A 16,116-nucleotide genomic window follows, 5' to 3' on the forward strand; every position below is an offset into this window, starting at 1 on the left:
GCCGTGGGGGGGGGGGGGGGGAGGGGGAGGGAAGAGAAGCAGCGACGTTTAGCTGCGGCACCAAGTGCCTAGAGGCTCTAGCAACAGTCACCAACGCCGCACGCATTTTGTGCGAACGCGGGCAAAACGCCGACGGCGTCGACAACAGTTCTGCGTGTTGCCGGTGCTGCTGCATGTCCAAGTTTAAACAGCTGATAAAGCTACTATCATTACTCCGTATAGCTCTCTACAAATTTGCTATCGCAATTGATGCTTCGCCTTTCAGGTGAAACTGCGACAACTTTTTTTTTATAGTCATTCTCAATAAAATGTAATGAACATACCAGCGACCTGTCGTTTGGCACCTACTTGCTTCCTTTGCCTGACGGCCCTTGGCGAAAAATATTCTTCAGCCAAGCTTCCCGACGCCCTAGATTGCAGGGGAATTCGTGGTACTTCACAGTAGCGCCTCTTCTCGCGTTCGAGTTGCACAGCGGCACACAAGAGCTTCGCGGCATCACATCGCTAGAAAAAACCGCCTGCCACGCACGCGCACACCAAAGAAGCGTACTCAAGCACAGGAACCATGAGGCAAGCTGCTCACACACACACGATCACACAAAAAAAGCACACGAGAATGCGCACCAACAAGCATAAATCCTGAGGCAACCACATTGTAGCACGAACCGGCGTCTGCCTTGCGTACCGGAGCAGTGGCGTTCTCACCAAAAACAGCCCGGCCGCAACTGTCAACTCAGCCGAGACGCGCTCGCCCATTGACGGCGACGCGACGCAGCACGCCGCACCTCTTTTAAATGCGAAGCATTTCTTGCCGGCGGCTCTGTCTGTTGTCCCGCGTCCCACACCCCCACAGCGCATGCGCGTCCCCTCCCCTTCTCTCTCCTCTCCTACGCTCCCCCCTTTCTCTCCTCTAGGAATCCTGTACGGAGCAGCGCCCGCGTGCCACTCCCCCACAGCGCATGCGCGTCCCCTGCCCCTCTCTCTCCTCTCCTACCCTCCCACCCTTTCTCTCCTCTAGGAATCCGGAGCGGCGCACTCGACAAGTGGTGCGACAGCTGCATACTCCGCTGGGGGCGCCACGGTAGTTCCGTGGTATGAAAATGACGTAGCGCGCGCGCCTCATTCTCTCTCCTGTGCAGCGCCGCGATGAGCGCTCGGGCCGCTGCCGCGTAACCATCTCCCGCTCAAGCTAACCCCGCTGCTTCGCATCCACACATGGCAGTCTTTCACACACGTCGTACACATATCCAAACAGATTGTTTACGAAGTCCGTCTCGAAGGTCCGAGTCGCGCTTTCGCTAAGTTTCACCGTATAGTCAGTCTAGGTGAGCCTTGAGGTCATCGACGGCGTCTTGTTGCTGCTGCTGCTGCTGAGATGGTCGGGTACGTCGCTCAGCCTCCTGGCAACGCCGCTTTGCTAGACGTTCCTCCCTTTGCTCCGGTGGCTCCGCAGTACGTTTACCCTTCTTCTGTTCGTTCTTCCTACGCTCAACCACTAATTGCCAGGCAACTACTTCGGGATCCGATGAGTTAATCTTCTCCGCCGCTGAGCAGCAATTTCGCTCTCATTCACCATGGCCACACTGGCAAACGCCCTGCGCGCCAGCTGTGCGCCGTGTGGCGTCACTGCTCTTCGCGTATGCTCAGCACGGCTCTGCAGGAGCCACGCGAAACTGACCAACCTCGGCCAGTGTAGCTCACGCTACAAAAAAAGAAAAAGAAACTTTTAAGTAGTGGTGTATTCCTATGATCACACTCCTTATTGGCTGACGCAAACTGTAGCTTCCGCACCAATGCAGCATTTTTTAAAACACATGCATCAGGTCGTGCTCTGACCAAAGTGGCCGCGATAATGAAAGAAAAATAAAAAGTGGGAGGCTTGAACTCCACATATTGCAGAAGCAGGAGATAAAAAAGAATAGTGCAGGAAATTTTATAATTACTTTCTCTCGCTTTACCACTGTGATGTGTGTAGGTTTAATGGCACGGCAGCGTATTATTACGAATTAGCATACCATTTAATATTCCATTCCCGCAAGTCCCATTTTTATATTCAAAGGAAAGGTTCAGGCGAAAACGTCTAGTCGGGAGCAGCTGCGTGACAGGAAAAGTCTCATGGGACGTTTGGGGACCTGCAGTGCGCTTATTTAAAAAATTCCAGGATATCGGACGAGTGAGGAGAAAGCTGCTTAGCGGGCCGTCAGCAACAGCGTTCCGTCACAAAGACGCGGACTTGAGCACTCTCCAGCAGTACGTGACTGACTTCAAGTCCTACGTGGAAGAAGAGAGGCAACGCATAAGCATCGTGAGCACGCTGTTTTTGTTATAACCCCGCCCCCTGTTCACGAAGTTCTGTGTATCTCAGACCCAGTTTTATTATTATTTTTTTCAGGTACCCGAAACAAGTATAACCGTAAGCAAGCCTACACGCCTTAATGTTTTACTTGTAAAACCCGTTTTCTTTCTTAATATCACTGAAGTACTGATTGGTGCTGCAGGAACGGTGGCTGACTGTGTAAACTTATCAGCTAAGGATGCAACGACAAATTGCGTATAGAATAAGGTCACCAGGGAGAGGGGGGGGGGGGTATTCTGGAAGTCCTTCTCTATTCTATTCTGTATTCCATTTCGTCTATTTCTGAAGTGCTGATTGGCTGGAGGCGCTGTCTCCTTCCCACCCGTACCCCAGCTCAGCCAATCAGAACTTCAGCAGCAGACGAAATGGACACGTCCACTATAGGTGGACACTTACAGAATACCCACGCAGATTTCCCGATTAGGTGCGGCTTGTCCCGCTTTTACCACCGTGGTCGCGCTATCCCACGGCTTATGCGTGTGGGACGGTGTTTCGTCTCACTTTAGGTCTCTACTGAACCCTGTAGTTCCGAAATGCCTGTCCTGTGACGCCGAATCAGCTCACTTTCTCAGGTGCGGTGACGTCACCTTCAAAAAGACTCGAGAGGCAGACGGTAAAGCGAAACACCGCCAGAAGTGAGACTGCAGCACCTGCGATAGAGGGTATAGCAGAAATATGCTACCTACGATCTCGCGACGGTTTGGAAAGCGAACCGTTCGCTTGCCCTCGCGTGATTGGTGACAATGGCGCTTTTGCTGACGAAAGCGCGATTCTGATCAATCACTCGAGGGCAACCGAACAGTTCGGTTTCCGAACCGTTACAAGATCGCACCCCTCCTATAGAACGCAAGGTCATTTACGGCTCGTATGTTTTCTCGATCCAACAGCAATGAACTTCTCAATGAGTTGGCTAATGAGCCGCAGCCAAGCCAAAGCGCACTGATCACGCCGTATTCATGCGGATGCTTATTTGTCCCGGGTGGGGTGTTGGAATCACGTGGAAGAGTGCCAAAATGCAAGGGAAAGTTGACTAAATAACTCGGAAAAGAGTTTCCCTTCACATGAACAAAACTTGGAATAATAAACGTTGAATCTTGTTTCCATCTCAGAACTTACTTCGCTTCCTCACGTTGGGCTCCATATTCTCCTATTCTTGCCACGCTTCCAATAGGACGCGGTTAAGGTGACCATACTTTCAGCGATGCAGTTACTGCAACTTTCTACTTTGCTAAACGCCTCTGGGTAAAGGGGCTGTTTCATAGGTAGGCATATGATCGTCATAGCTGAAAAGCGTTTAACTCAACCCGTCGTGACGCATGTTCTTGACAACTGCCCGAGGGCTGGGTGGTACCTATGGCGCCGTAGGAGGAAGAGGTTCATTAGAATCGACATTAGCACATCCTTTTCTACTATCCTAGTTCAATTTGTTCCTTTAGTGTGGGCGCATATCTGTGCGATGTAAGCTGTACTGGCTGGTTCTACTCCAGCACTGTTCCTGGCTGTGCGCACGTTTGGCGAATGAACGAAATCTTGTTTGTCATTTGGTGCCGGACTAATGCATGTATTGCCTTCTGTCCTCTCCAGTGCGAGCCATAAGGGTCTTTTTTACTAGAGGGCGACGGGACGCAGAGCAGGCATAGAATGCAGAAACCAAATATATGCCAAAATGGGCCGTCAAGTTTTGCGTACTCGTACACTTGCTTGTCCACGCAGAAGTTTATCGACTACATCACGTTCAGTCTTGCCACCGGTGGCGACGCCCTGGCTGCGAAGATGTCTCAGGTCATCGAAAAGGTTGGTAGTCTCTCGATCCCTCGTATATACTTATACTGTGTAACAAAGTTTATGCACTGACCTTGACATCAACTGCAGATGGATTTCGCTGACGTAGTCGTGGCTGTCATCTTAAAAGAACCATTGTCAAGAAAAAAAATGCGGCACGTTAAAATCTGATCCGCTTGTCTCCGGAAAAGCTACGCAAGCTGTGTATGGTTACCTAGAGGTCCCGGGATCAAATCCCGGCCACGGCGGCCGCATTTCGATGGGGGCGAAATGCGAAAACACCCGTGTACTTAGCTTAAAGCTCACGTTAAAGAACCCCAGGTGGTCCAAATTATTCCGGAGTCCCCAACTATGGCGTGCCTCATAATCAGATCGTGATTTTGGCACGTAAAACCCCGTAATTTAATTTAATTTTTTAATGGTTACCGTAATATTGCGTTCGTCATGTCACGCCCAAGTAATCTACCGTTGGACCGTTATAGTTTGCCCATTATAGTGCGAACTGATCTTATGACTTCTACGGAGTACAGCAGAACTGTGCTTCTGAATCCGTCTACGTACATTGGGGTTGAACGATAGTGCCGCAGAAGGCAGACTTCCTGTGTGGTCTACAGTGACAACTGCGGTCAACAACAAGGGATAGATACACAGATAGTTTTGTTTATTGAAACGGAGAGCTAAGGGATTTGTCTTTCATTGCAGAGCTACCGAAACATTGTGAGAAAAAGGGTTCTGAGACTCGAAGCAGCATTTTCTGGCGTCAGGACCAATGTGAGTTTTGTTCAAACTTATCCTTCCGCAATCTTTTCAGTACCGCCTCGAACTAAGGTCGTAGTTATCTGCTTTGTCTGCAAATTTGCATTAAAATGTTCGTGTGCTATCGCATGCTGCCCCTTTGTGTCGTATGATTCCAACCGAAATTGCGAGCGCGGTTTCACGAATACGATTGCTCAAAAGTTAACGCAAATGCGTTGAAAGAACTGACAAACTGGTTGTGGGCGCACTTATTTTGTGGAGGTCCGTGAAACTGTTTCACCGGGATAATGACGGCGCAAAATTCTTTGTGAAATATCTGCTTCGTTATGATCGCCCAACGGCTCTCAGCTCACTTTTCTATGTTATATTGCGCAGGTGATCGCTGCACTTGGACACTGCGATGAGCTGAAACAGGCCTACGACTCCGGGGTTTCGCTTATGTGCAACGTCATTCTGTCAAACGCGGTAAATGCTTTTCTTGCGTTTTATACCTGTGCTTCTGCAACACGTAAAAAAAGAAAAAACATAATAAAAAGCCGCAAACCAATGACACACTATGCGGCTCCTATAGCAGCTCCTAACTAATCATTACTTAAATGAACGTGAATGACAAAAACTGATCGGTTAGTGCTAAAAAATTGCTGTGGTTTAGCTTTGGTTAACCCTGGTTGATAGCGAAAGCTTCACTGCCCTGGCTAGGCCCATTGTCGAGCCTGTGCTTTGCTGTGGTTTAGCTTTGGTTAACCCTGGTCGATAGCGAAAGCTTCACTGCCCTGGCTAGGCCCATTGTCGAGCTGTGGCCGAGGTGTGGTTTCGCAATGATATACAGTGTTTATTCATCATTTTTATGTCCATGAAGACACTGCGGTGATCAGTAAAGTAGTGAGACTTGGTTGCAACTCGCAGCCGGGCCCAACTCTACTCTGGCAACGGCGGCAATGTCTCCTTTCAGGGCTCCGTAAAGGCCTAAATATAGTCCGACGTAGCGTGAACGCGCGCACACGTTATGTCACGTTGGCGAGAACAACAGCGGCTACAGTTCGACCGATGGTTCGACGTACTGGCGCCGCGAACGTAACCGGACGCGCGGCCAATGCGCTCCGACGCGCCCGGCGTCTGATGACGCTCGCCCACGTACCGATAACGTCGAACTATAAACGCGCCTTAGTGCTCTCTTGTGGTTTGACCTCTAGCTCTCAAGGTGAAAAGTGTTGAGTCGCCGATGGCTGCACGAGGTAGCGTAATGAAGCTTTCGCTTCAAAAGCGACAAACACGCTAACAATTCACGCCCGAGAGCGTCTAGTCGACGGTATCTGCTATAATATTTGTCAGCCACTAGTGAAGCTACAACTGATCAAATCAATGAGCGAAACTGAGCAAGTTTGCGCGTTTCTCTCTTTTCGTTTTCAAACTTGGGCTCCTTGCAGTGTTTTGAAACTGGCATACTTGAATTCTCGCTCTAATCGTTCCCCTCATCGCAGAACGGCTTCTGGGTGGCGCTAGTCATCATCTCGTTTCTGCTGACCTGTGCCTCGTTCACCTCCATGCGGCTCTCGAGGAAATGTCTCAAGATGAACAAGCGGGAACTGGCCGTCTCCGAGGACGAGCCGGTGGGACACACCCTCAAGGAAAGCGGCCAAAGGTAAGCCACAGACGTATCTACCGCCTTATCGGTACGATCATATAGCCTGCTTGTGAATTGTGTCATCGTATCTCATCAAAAATAACAGCGCGATGGCGCAGCTTTCCCGCTAAACACATTCGATGCGTATTAGGTTCTGCCCTGTAGTGAATTTATGAAATGCGGCGAAGCTCACGCACGGGAAGCGAAGAGTTTTTACGAAGAGTTTTTAAATTAAGGTGTGTGCGTGTGTGTGCACGTGTGTTTTTTTAAATAGATTATACAGAATTTTCAAAAACCAGCCTTTGGGAGATAGCATAATCCTTGTCATCGAGCTGGATTACTCAAGGAGGCGGACGTTACTCGCACGAGAAATCAAATTACATAACCGACAAAATAACAAAATCACTAATCAACTTTATTATTTATCGTTTTAGGGTGCATATGGCAATCTACGAATTGTAACTGTTGAGTTCGCAAGGCATAGAGTTTCTCACTATAACACCTAGAGGGTAAACTGGCGCCACCGTATATGCGAGTTTCTTAAAGGGTGCCATGCCCTCATGGGAATGACGGGATATGTGTCTGCGAGGCTTGTGTTGGCTGGTCTTGTACGAGGCTTCGTCTAAAACGTGGCTTTGGCTACACAAATAACGCGTTCTTAAAATAAAATATACATAAAAGGCTTTAATTCACCCATATTACATCTCTCAATAAAGTTTACTCACCTACAATGCAGCGTCAAGCGAAGAAAAGCAAGAACGGACGACAAGTTGTTCAAAAGCGAGCGAAAATCTTGTCGTCTGCCCTCCAACTTTAGCGGCCAACTGATACTTTTTACGTTTCATAAAATTGTGCATCCAATAGTATGTCCTCAAAATTAAACAAAACATGTTTTTGTGTAATAATAAAGCTAAAACAGTTTTTTACGTGCTGTTTTAGCGAATGAATCATTGTGACAGACGGAACGGTGCTATAGCCATCCGAGTCTTCAAGGCGTTCTGGCTCTCCAAGAACGATGCCATTCCGAATACACAATATACCGGCATTCCACAGCGGCATACCACAGCGCATCAGCGCCACATTTCCCTCTAGGTTTTATAGTGTGAAACGTACTCTATGTCGCAAGGCATATCAACTTGGTCGAGATATTCATTCCCAAAATGTGCGACGAATAACATGGACGTGCTTTTGTGCTTCAATGAATAAAACGGCCAGTTTGCTAAAAAAAAGTAAGTGGCACAATAGTGCATTTTTACCGCAAGTTTCACGGCTCATATTCAGAAACCCGTGAAATTTGTAGAAGTCGTTCCAAGTGAATAGGCCTTGCAATTTCATCGGCTACAATTCGTAAATTGCAATGTGTACCGTAAAGTAATTAGTCCAAATTGAATCTGTGATTTTTGTTAATTCGTCAATTATGCATTTCGACTACTCGTGTGAGTAATGTTCGCTGTTTGCCGGAAAACCGGAAATTAAATAAAAATTAAAGCCGGTGCGATTCCAGTTGCTTTCCGTGAAAACCAGACACACTGTTGGGGTGTACCTTGAGCCTATTACAGATCGGCTGAGCTTATACTAACGTGTGGCTGTAGGGGCTGTGATTAATCTGAACAATGCACCGTTGGAAATCGAGCGACAATCTCTCGTTCTGACATCCTGCGCCACCTTCGGGACACATGAGAATAATGGCGAAAACACATCGCTTTGAATTATTTTTGTTAAGAGGCCACGAATTGAACCCCTACGGCAGCTTTTGTTGGACGACCTCTCTCGTCTGAAGGTCAAATAAAAAATAACGTCATTAACCCCGTCACTCCATGATGACTTCACACCCTTGGTTGCAGCATTTCGCCCCATATCCGTCCGAAAGTCGTGACGGGTCGCGAGGAATGCGGCGACTTTCGGGGTGCCAAGTCACCGTCGGACAACGACCTGGACGTGACGGTCATCGGCAGCGTCCAGAGCAACAGGTTCTACGGCGACACCGTCGAAGGGGACCACGCGTTCCGAGCCTAGAACTTTGGCGCTCTCTTCCCACCTGCCTGCAACACACATCCCTCCCATCTTTTCTCTATTTTTTTTTGTTCCTTTACATCAAAAGATAACGCACACCACAGAAGGAACTCATCAAAAGTGCTTACCTCATGTACATCATCTGCCCCGAAGAGTGCCTCAAATAAAGCAAGTGTTCCACACTGCCTTTAGTTCGTGCAAACAATACAATCAGCACAAACCAGCCGTGTCAGTGTGGAAAGCTGGTGGCTATATTTCAAAAAATTCAGGCGAAATGATTCCGCTATGGAGTTCAATAGTGTTCGCTGGCGGGCTAGTTACACTGCTACGAAGAATCCGCCGTGGAGTATGTTTGTGCGCCTTTCTCAATTATGTCTGGAAGAAAATGTATTCCTTGGCGAGCTACCGCCACTTTTCCATATTGGGTATATCAGTCTCTAACTTCTAGTCTCCTTCGTGGGCCGATCACGAAGATAGTGCCTGTCTTCGGTCCGACACTTCTTCCAACTCCCCTCACACGAGGATTGACGCGATATAGTGTCGTGCGCAGTGACTCGGCCTTCAGCGCGCGGAGGAGCACTATACATCGCGCTCGCCCTGGGTAAGTGCATCGGGCAAGCGGCGTGGAAAGACAGCGGCGCGCACTCGCCTTCGCATTCCCATGCCGCGCCCGAAGAAATTTCTGACCGAGTCGGAGCTTGAAGAGCTTAAGAATAAACGTGCCGAGGGTGCCGGACGTCGGCTATGCATGCACTCAAGAGAGTTGGAAGGCGATTCAAACATCTGTAGTTGACGTCGATCAAACGTTGTCACTCCAGCGCGGCTCACCATAATCGTACGATTCGCACACCCCATTCTCACCTCCAACTCGCTCCATGATGACACTGCATTTCATTGACTTCAACTAGAGCTTGAATGGCCTTCCAGCTATCATAGCCCTGTCGGGCGAGTGTTCGTTACAGAGACCACTGAAATCAATGAATACCGGAATATGCAAGCTTGCTTGACAAGGGAGTCAACAAGACTCGCGGCTTTTATTGGTGTTCGGTTTCAATGGAATTTAAACGTGTTTTTGTTGCAAGGATATCGCTGTCTTCTATGTTGTGTAATCAACACATCTAGAACGAATTCTCTGTTGGCGGCAATTTTATGCTCTTGTCGATGCAGTGGCATAAAAACTACGTAGAGAAGGTGCGATTTCATCAACTAAAGAAGGAAGGTGAAGATGAGTTTCGCTTAGTAGCAGTGGCGCACCGACCGGGGGGGGGGGGGGGGGGGGGGAGTATTTGGGGGTTGTAAACCTCCCCCCCCCCCCCCCGAGGCCGACTTAACCCCCCCCCCCCCTTTTTGTTTAACCCCTTTTCTTTCCTTACGCATTTGAGTACTGCAACTAAGATGTAAGACGCGCAATCGTCTGCACACTCGCAAAAAGCGAAATTTTTTTTTACAATTTCCCGTGAAGAAATCGAAATTAGTGCTGTTTAGATGGTATTGGCAAACTGTCAACCCCCTCCTGGCAGAGATCCTGGGTGCGCTACTGCTTTGTAGCCACGCTTACTGTTGCCTAAAACGTAATGCTGCTCCAAGACGCTGCTATATAGTGAGTGAGTGCGAACTATTATATCGGCGTGTGCTATAAGGCGGTAGAGTTAGTGTTTTTCGAGTAACACTCTCATCGCAAAGATCCCCTGGGAATCGCCGTGTCGGTCAATAAATATCCCTGACTATATATATGTTGGCCTTAAGACCGTGGTGAGGGATGTCGGGCGATGGGGTTGGAAAATTCCTTGATAATATGTAACCTCTCTCTCAAAAACTCAATGGATTAAGCCAGCTTCTTGAATTTTTTAAGGAAAATCAACTTGCAGTATTCCTTTATTTCGCGCAAGTGCGTACATGCGCGTGCGTGTGCGCACGTGTATGCGTGTGTGCGTGTGTGTCCCTTTCTTCTCGTTCATTACCTAACGAGGGTCTCGAATCCGGCAACAGTCGATGCCTTCAGGTAGCATATGTGGGTTTATTGACCAATTGCCTTCACCCAAAAAGATCACGTACTCATGACGCCTGCGGCAGAAAAGATGTTCCACATCCGCCGCCTAGGTTTGTGAGTGGCGGCGTTGGCTAACACTCCCACGGTTAGTTCTAGTTGTAAAGGCTCATTCACACCGGCGACTTGAGGAGGTCGCGCAACCATTTGCGACTAGTGACCAAAAAGCGACCGAAGGCGACCGATGTTCACACCGGCAAGCCCAGCTGAGCGCGACCGGCAATTCGCAATCCCGGAGATTATCGTTCTCAGCGAGAACTCTAGGAATCTAGGCAGTACGCGCGCACTTCGCTGGCACTGTGTAAATTGGTTTCGCTTTCCGGCAACAGCCATGAATTTTGTTTCGAGCGATGGCTGAATTTTGATTCGAGCGAACAGGATGACGTCGTCCCTGTGCTGATGTGCTCTGCCGTGGTGTCAGCTGTGGCAGCGCGGAAGCCTCCGAAGAAAACGCGACGCTGGTGGGTGCGCCCGTGCCTCCGCTCTCGTAAAGTGGCCGGCCCCGCAAGCCGCCTCCTGCCCGAACTTTGTGCGCATGACAACGAGTATTATCGAGAGAAACTTGTAATTTCTAGTTCGCATTGCGTGAGATTCGGTACATAATATTAAAGCGAAGCTGTTCACCCGCTGTTCACCTTTGGGTGGCGTGCTCATCCAACGAACGGCAGCTGGAAAAAGGGTTTGTGTTATGCTTTCTTTTCCTGCTGTTTAGCTTCCAGCGAATGCGACCGTGTACATTCGACACGTTGCTGCAACTGCTGCGTCCCAGCATCACAAGACACCAATTGGCGGCCTGTAGTCTGCATGTGGTGGCGCGGACATTGCATTTGGCGTGGACGACGCCAGATAAAAACACATGGCGCTGATTGGTTGAGCAGCTTTGCGACCACGATCGCGCGACTGAAAAAAATCGAGCAGCGAGCGACTGGCCCAAAATGGCCGCTTTTCGAGAAAAGCGACCATTTGTGACTGGTCGCTTTGCGACCAACTTGGTCGCGCGACCACTGCCAGTTGCCGGTGTGAATGAGCCTTAAGACATAAATAGCCAGAAAGTGGATGGGAAAATGGCGCCGCGGTAGCTCAATGGTGAGAGCATCACACGCGTAATGCGAAGACGGGGGTTCGTTCCCCACCTGCGGCCAGTTGTTTTTTTTACAGCGTCGCGTCCGGATGTAGAAAAAAAAAAACCTCTCATTGGCCGTATACTGTATGTGCGAGCGAAAGCGCCCGGGGGCGAGGGACGCGCGCTTTCACGGGGAGCGAACGCACGGCGGAGAGCAAACGCGACTTCCCAGTGGAAGGGGAGCGGTGGGCGAGAAGGGCATCGAGGCACCCTAGACTGGCGCTGAGCCGTGCTCCCTCAAGGGCTGCAGAAGATAGCGCCAACCTTTCCCTTTCCCTCAAGAACCACTTATCATCATCACCCTAGACCGTGCGTGTGCGTTCCCGCTCTCCCACTGCGGCGCATGCGCGCAGCCCTGCCGGCCTCTGCCGTCTGTGCCGACTCTCTCTGGGCTCTCGCCCGCCTCTCCCCCAACAGTGTCGACATTGGCGTTTAGCCGTTCCGTCACGTAGACAGCGTGCCACCGCTCTTATTAGACAGCTTTAGTTTAGCGTTTTTACGCTCCGCTTAGCTGCTGAGCCGAGCGGAAGCACGAATGCGCATGCGCCCTCCGCTTAGCCGCAAGCGGGCTTGCGGAGCGAGAAACACGGTCCGCTTAGAAGCTGTCTAAGCGGAGCGTTGCTGCCGTCTTTCGCTAGCGAGGGTGGTCGCGTACATCGAAGCACCTTGGATCGAGGCACCAGTCGTGCGAACTCGAATCATTTGTGTAATAAACCTCCAACTGGTTCTTTAAGGAAATAAAGTGAACAGCACAGCTAAGGAAAACGTCGCCAGCGCATTGGCGTCAGAAAGGATTGGACTGGATTCGAAATGCAACCTCGCTGGCTATCACGTGGTATTCACCAAGTCGACGCTTCATTTTCCACTCAATAAAATGGACAGGTAACGCATTACAAGTACCCGTCTAGATACTTAATGAACAAATAGGTTATATATATTCGCCTTACTTTGTAAAAGTGACAAAACGGTCTTTTATTTTGTTTCACTATACGCTGAATTTGGCCAGAGGGCGCTGCAACTACGAAAGGTCTGCTTCGCTATAGGCTACGCGCGTAACTAAAACGTGAAAATCGCCCGCCGCTCCGCTGTGGCTTAGCGGGGCAACTCGGAGCGGCGAGTTGCCCCGCTAAGCCACAGCGGAGCGGCGCGGACCGTAAAGACGCTCAACTAAAACACTCTATTATAGTTGCCCTTACGACTCGCCATGGCCCGGTCCTCGTGCCGTTCGTTCGGAGGAACAACGCAACGAGCGACGCCAAACTGGCGACTCAATCTCCCACGCGAAATGAGGGCAGCGGGAAGGCAGCGCGGAAGGGAGAGGTTGCGGCTTCTGCTCTGCGAGCAACTTGTACTTTGCACGGCGCCGGGCGGTCGCACGCACCATATCTTGAAAGCGATTTGCAACACGGATCCTACCTTTGTATGCGCTGTGCTTTCGCCGCTCAGTTTCCGTTGAAGCGACAGACCACATGAACCTTCAACCGCTGTTGCAGGCGCGCTTGCTCACGCCAGCGTCTGGGCAGCGGTTGTGTGCGGTCACACAAACAACGCGCAGAACTGTTGTCTACGGCGGCGGCGTTTTGCCCGCGTCCGTACCGAATGCACCGGGCGTTGGTGACGTGTTTATGAAGAACGTGCCAACCTTTGCCGTACACCCTATGGCGGTGTACCCTAGCGACCATATAAGGACATGGTCCCTGTAGTCACTAAATAAATGAAAACCGCCGGATAATATATATTTCTCATTCTTTAATAATTCAAATAACCAATTACACCATCAAATCTTAATAGTCATAATTGGAAATACATAATTCCCACCATAGTACAGCTTCGCTGGTCTTACATCTCCACCCCAGTGGAAGGGCTGATTGTTTTTCCATCCACTTTCATTTTCATAAGTCTGCGATCAATTTTATGTGCTAACGACGTAACTTCCCTTGTGTATTTTCACTTCTAGTTGGAGTTTCTATTTCCTGAATAAATATTTTACTTCATTGATCGAGACAAATCGTCGTAGTTCAAAATGCCATTCTACCGCCTTGGTCCGCAGCCATCGTGCCAGAGACAATTTTGTATACTCACACTGTTAATTTGCTTTTCTGTGTTGCTTGAATTTATTACTCTGCCTTTTAATTTTTTGTACCTATTTCTACAGTTTTTTTTTCAGTTTTTTATTGTCTTGCTTAAATTTCGATTTTCTGTTTGTTTGTAATTTGCTTTTATCTATGCATAGGTGGTCCTGGTACAGTCGCCTGACCTTGGGACTCTCTTCTGCATATTCCAATCGTATAATCATGTTTTCATAAACTCAAGTAAACTTGAAACCTGACGGATACTCTGAACATTTTCGTAACATCGAGGTGAGTCTTTGCCATTAGCAGTGCTGCAAGGTTGTTCATCTAGCACCCCTCTAATCTATCCTCATCCTCACTCATTCCCTCTTCTGTTCCTCTCTCTTTACATAAATCTATCCTTTCTTTAGCTCAATTAGTAAGTAAAAGAAATGTTTTGTCATATAAAACATTTCTTCTTGGGATGTCATTATTTCACTTATCAATTAGGAAATACGTTTGCATGACTTGTGCACTGGTCATTTCCTTTGGTGCTACTGTTGAGTTTTCACCCCACAAACGTTCTTGAAGGCATTTTTTAAAATTTTGTTTACCGACACAAGAATAATTGCAGGCTAAATTTTCTTCTTTCTACAATTATATTTTTACAGTAATATTTATATAGTTATCATTATTCCTTGCATATCTGTATTGGCAAACTATCAGTTTCAATATATCAATGGTCAGATAATTTCGTTTGAAATGAAATTTACCGACATCCTTCTTTTAATATATTTTGATCCCTTCCACCGGCGATCCCCCAGAGTGGCTCCAACGCTATACGAGGAACAAACCGAACAACTCGTATCGCTGTCAAACATTAAAGCACGAAAATCATCCCTGCACAGGCCAGGGGAAGAAGAAGAAGCGTCGTTGAAGGAGCCGGAGCAAGGAGAAGAAGAAGATAAAGCCAAACTCCAGCCATGGGTAAGAGCCCGGCGTTCTGCCTCACATCTTGACTCACCTCCGTATTCTAGCTTGGCACAAACTAACGCTGCCCAAACGTCTGCATTGAAAACGTCGTATAATTTTTCACAAAAACACCACGTCGCGCGTTTCTAGCGGTATCCTCGCAACGCGTATACTCGTATATACAGGATACCGTTTAAAAAAGGCTCTGCAACCACTCACGAAAAGCGATTTGGTTTTGTTTTTCTTTATCGTTACTCTTTACCGCTGTTGACATTATTTCGAAATTAGTTCAGCGAAAAGAGATCGGGGTTCACAAGGAGCAATTCACAGCTACTAACTCCATCACGGCAATTGAACCTTGCGGCGAAGTCCTCGGGCGTAGATGATGAAGTAAGAGTTTGGTTGCTGTTGTTTTTTTTTTTTTAATTTTTAGTAACATTTATTGAAAACGAAACAGCAACAAAAACCGATTTAGAAGGCCTGAATGCTGGACGAGCTTTCCGATTCTTATCAAAATGAAACGGCGATGGGAGGCGAGACTGCGAGCCTGAGGATCTCATGCACGCCGAGAAAGCTTTGCACTTCGTTACAAAGTGGCCTTCGATACAGAGAAGTCGAGTTATGCGGATATTAGAGAGAAACGGCAAATTCCTGTACCGTTTCTTTAATGTTTGACTATTGTGTTACACGTTTTTGTGTCATAAAGTACACCAGCTTGCGCACAAGTAGGGACGGCGCAATCTTTGCACCAACGAGATCGCCTCTCCACTCGATAGGAACAAGCCCAAGGCAATACTATCGATGCTGGTAACAGCGCGAAAGATTTAATTGTGTCTTGTGTCCTTATGGTGTAAATGATGTCCCTCTCTCCCTTTTATTTATTTCAGCTGAAACATCGGGTAAACGTACCACTGCTTTCTTAATTAAAAATTGATAACGACATACGACTAAGAACTCCAGTGCCTTCGTTTAACTCGTTTTCAACAACGTCACCGAGCGACTGGTTTTCCTGCTCCCTTTAATCCAACCAGACTATTTAAGCTAAGTGCCAAGCATTTAATCCGAGCGCCAACGTATACTTAGTCCCAGCGCCAGCACAAATAGGCCGAGCCAGCGAAATGAATCCAAGTGCAAACGTGTTTATTCCGAGCGCCAGGAGCTCTAATCCCAGTGCCAGGCAATTTAATCCAGGCAAGAAAAACAACAAGATTGTGAGTCACAACGGCTGAAATGCTGAAATACAGTTACCGGAAGACGGCAGCACTATTTTTTGTTGTCGCTGCTAACATTTATAAAATGATTGACTGTGGTATTTTGCTTGAGGCATGTGTAAATGTGCACGGAGAGCTTATACTTCAATAAAAAACCATATTCGCGAGAAAAGTGGATCGC

At 48.3% G+C, this 16,116-nt stretch overlaps 1 protein-coding gene across 1 annotated transcript in view; it reads left to right on the plus strand.

The window, feature by feature from the left end:
* Positions 1 to 16,116, plus strand: part of LOC119448589 (uncharacterized) — a 33,884-nt gene that overhangs the window by 9,273 nt on the left and 8,495 nt on the right. The window contains exons 5-11 of the mRNA XM_049666422.1: positions 2,162 to 2,305; positions 2,393 to 2,413; positions 4,070 to 4,150; positions 4,841 to 4,909; positions 5,270 to 5,359; positions 6,376 to 6,536; positions 8,363 to 8,488. Of these exons, the coding sequence (XP_049522379.1) occupies positions 2,162 to 2,305; positions 2,393 to 2,413; positions 4,070 to 4,150; positions 4,841 to 4,909; positions 5,270 to 5,359; positions 6,376 to 6,536; positions 8,363 to 8,488 (692 nt within the window). The remainder of the gene's footprint in view (positions 1 to 2,161; positions 2,306 to 2,392; positions 2,414 to 4,069; positions 4,151 to 4,840; positions 4,910 to 5,269; positions 5,360 to 6,375; positions 6,537 to 8,362; positions 8,489 to 16,116) is intronic.

The sequence above is a fragment of the Dermacentor silvarum genome, chromosome 4 (assembly GCF_013339745.2).
Source record: "Dermacentor silvarum isolate Dsil-2018 chromosome 4, BIME_Dsil_1.4, whole genome shotgun sequence".
NCBI lineage: Eukaryota > Metazoa > Arthropoda > Arachnida > Ixodida > Ixodidae > Dermacentor > Dermacentor silvarum.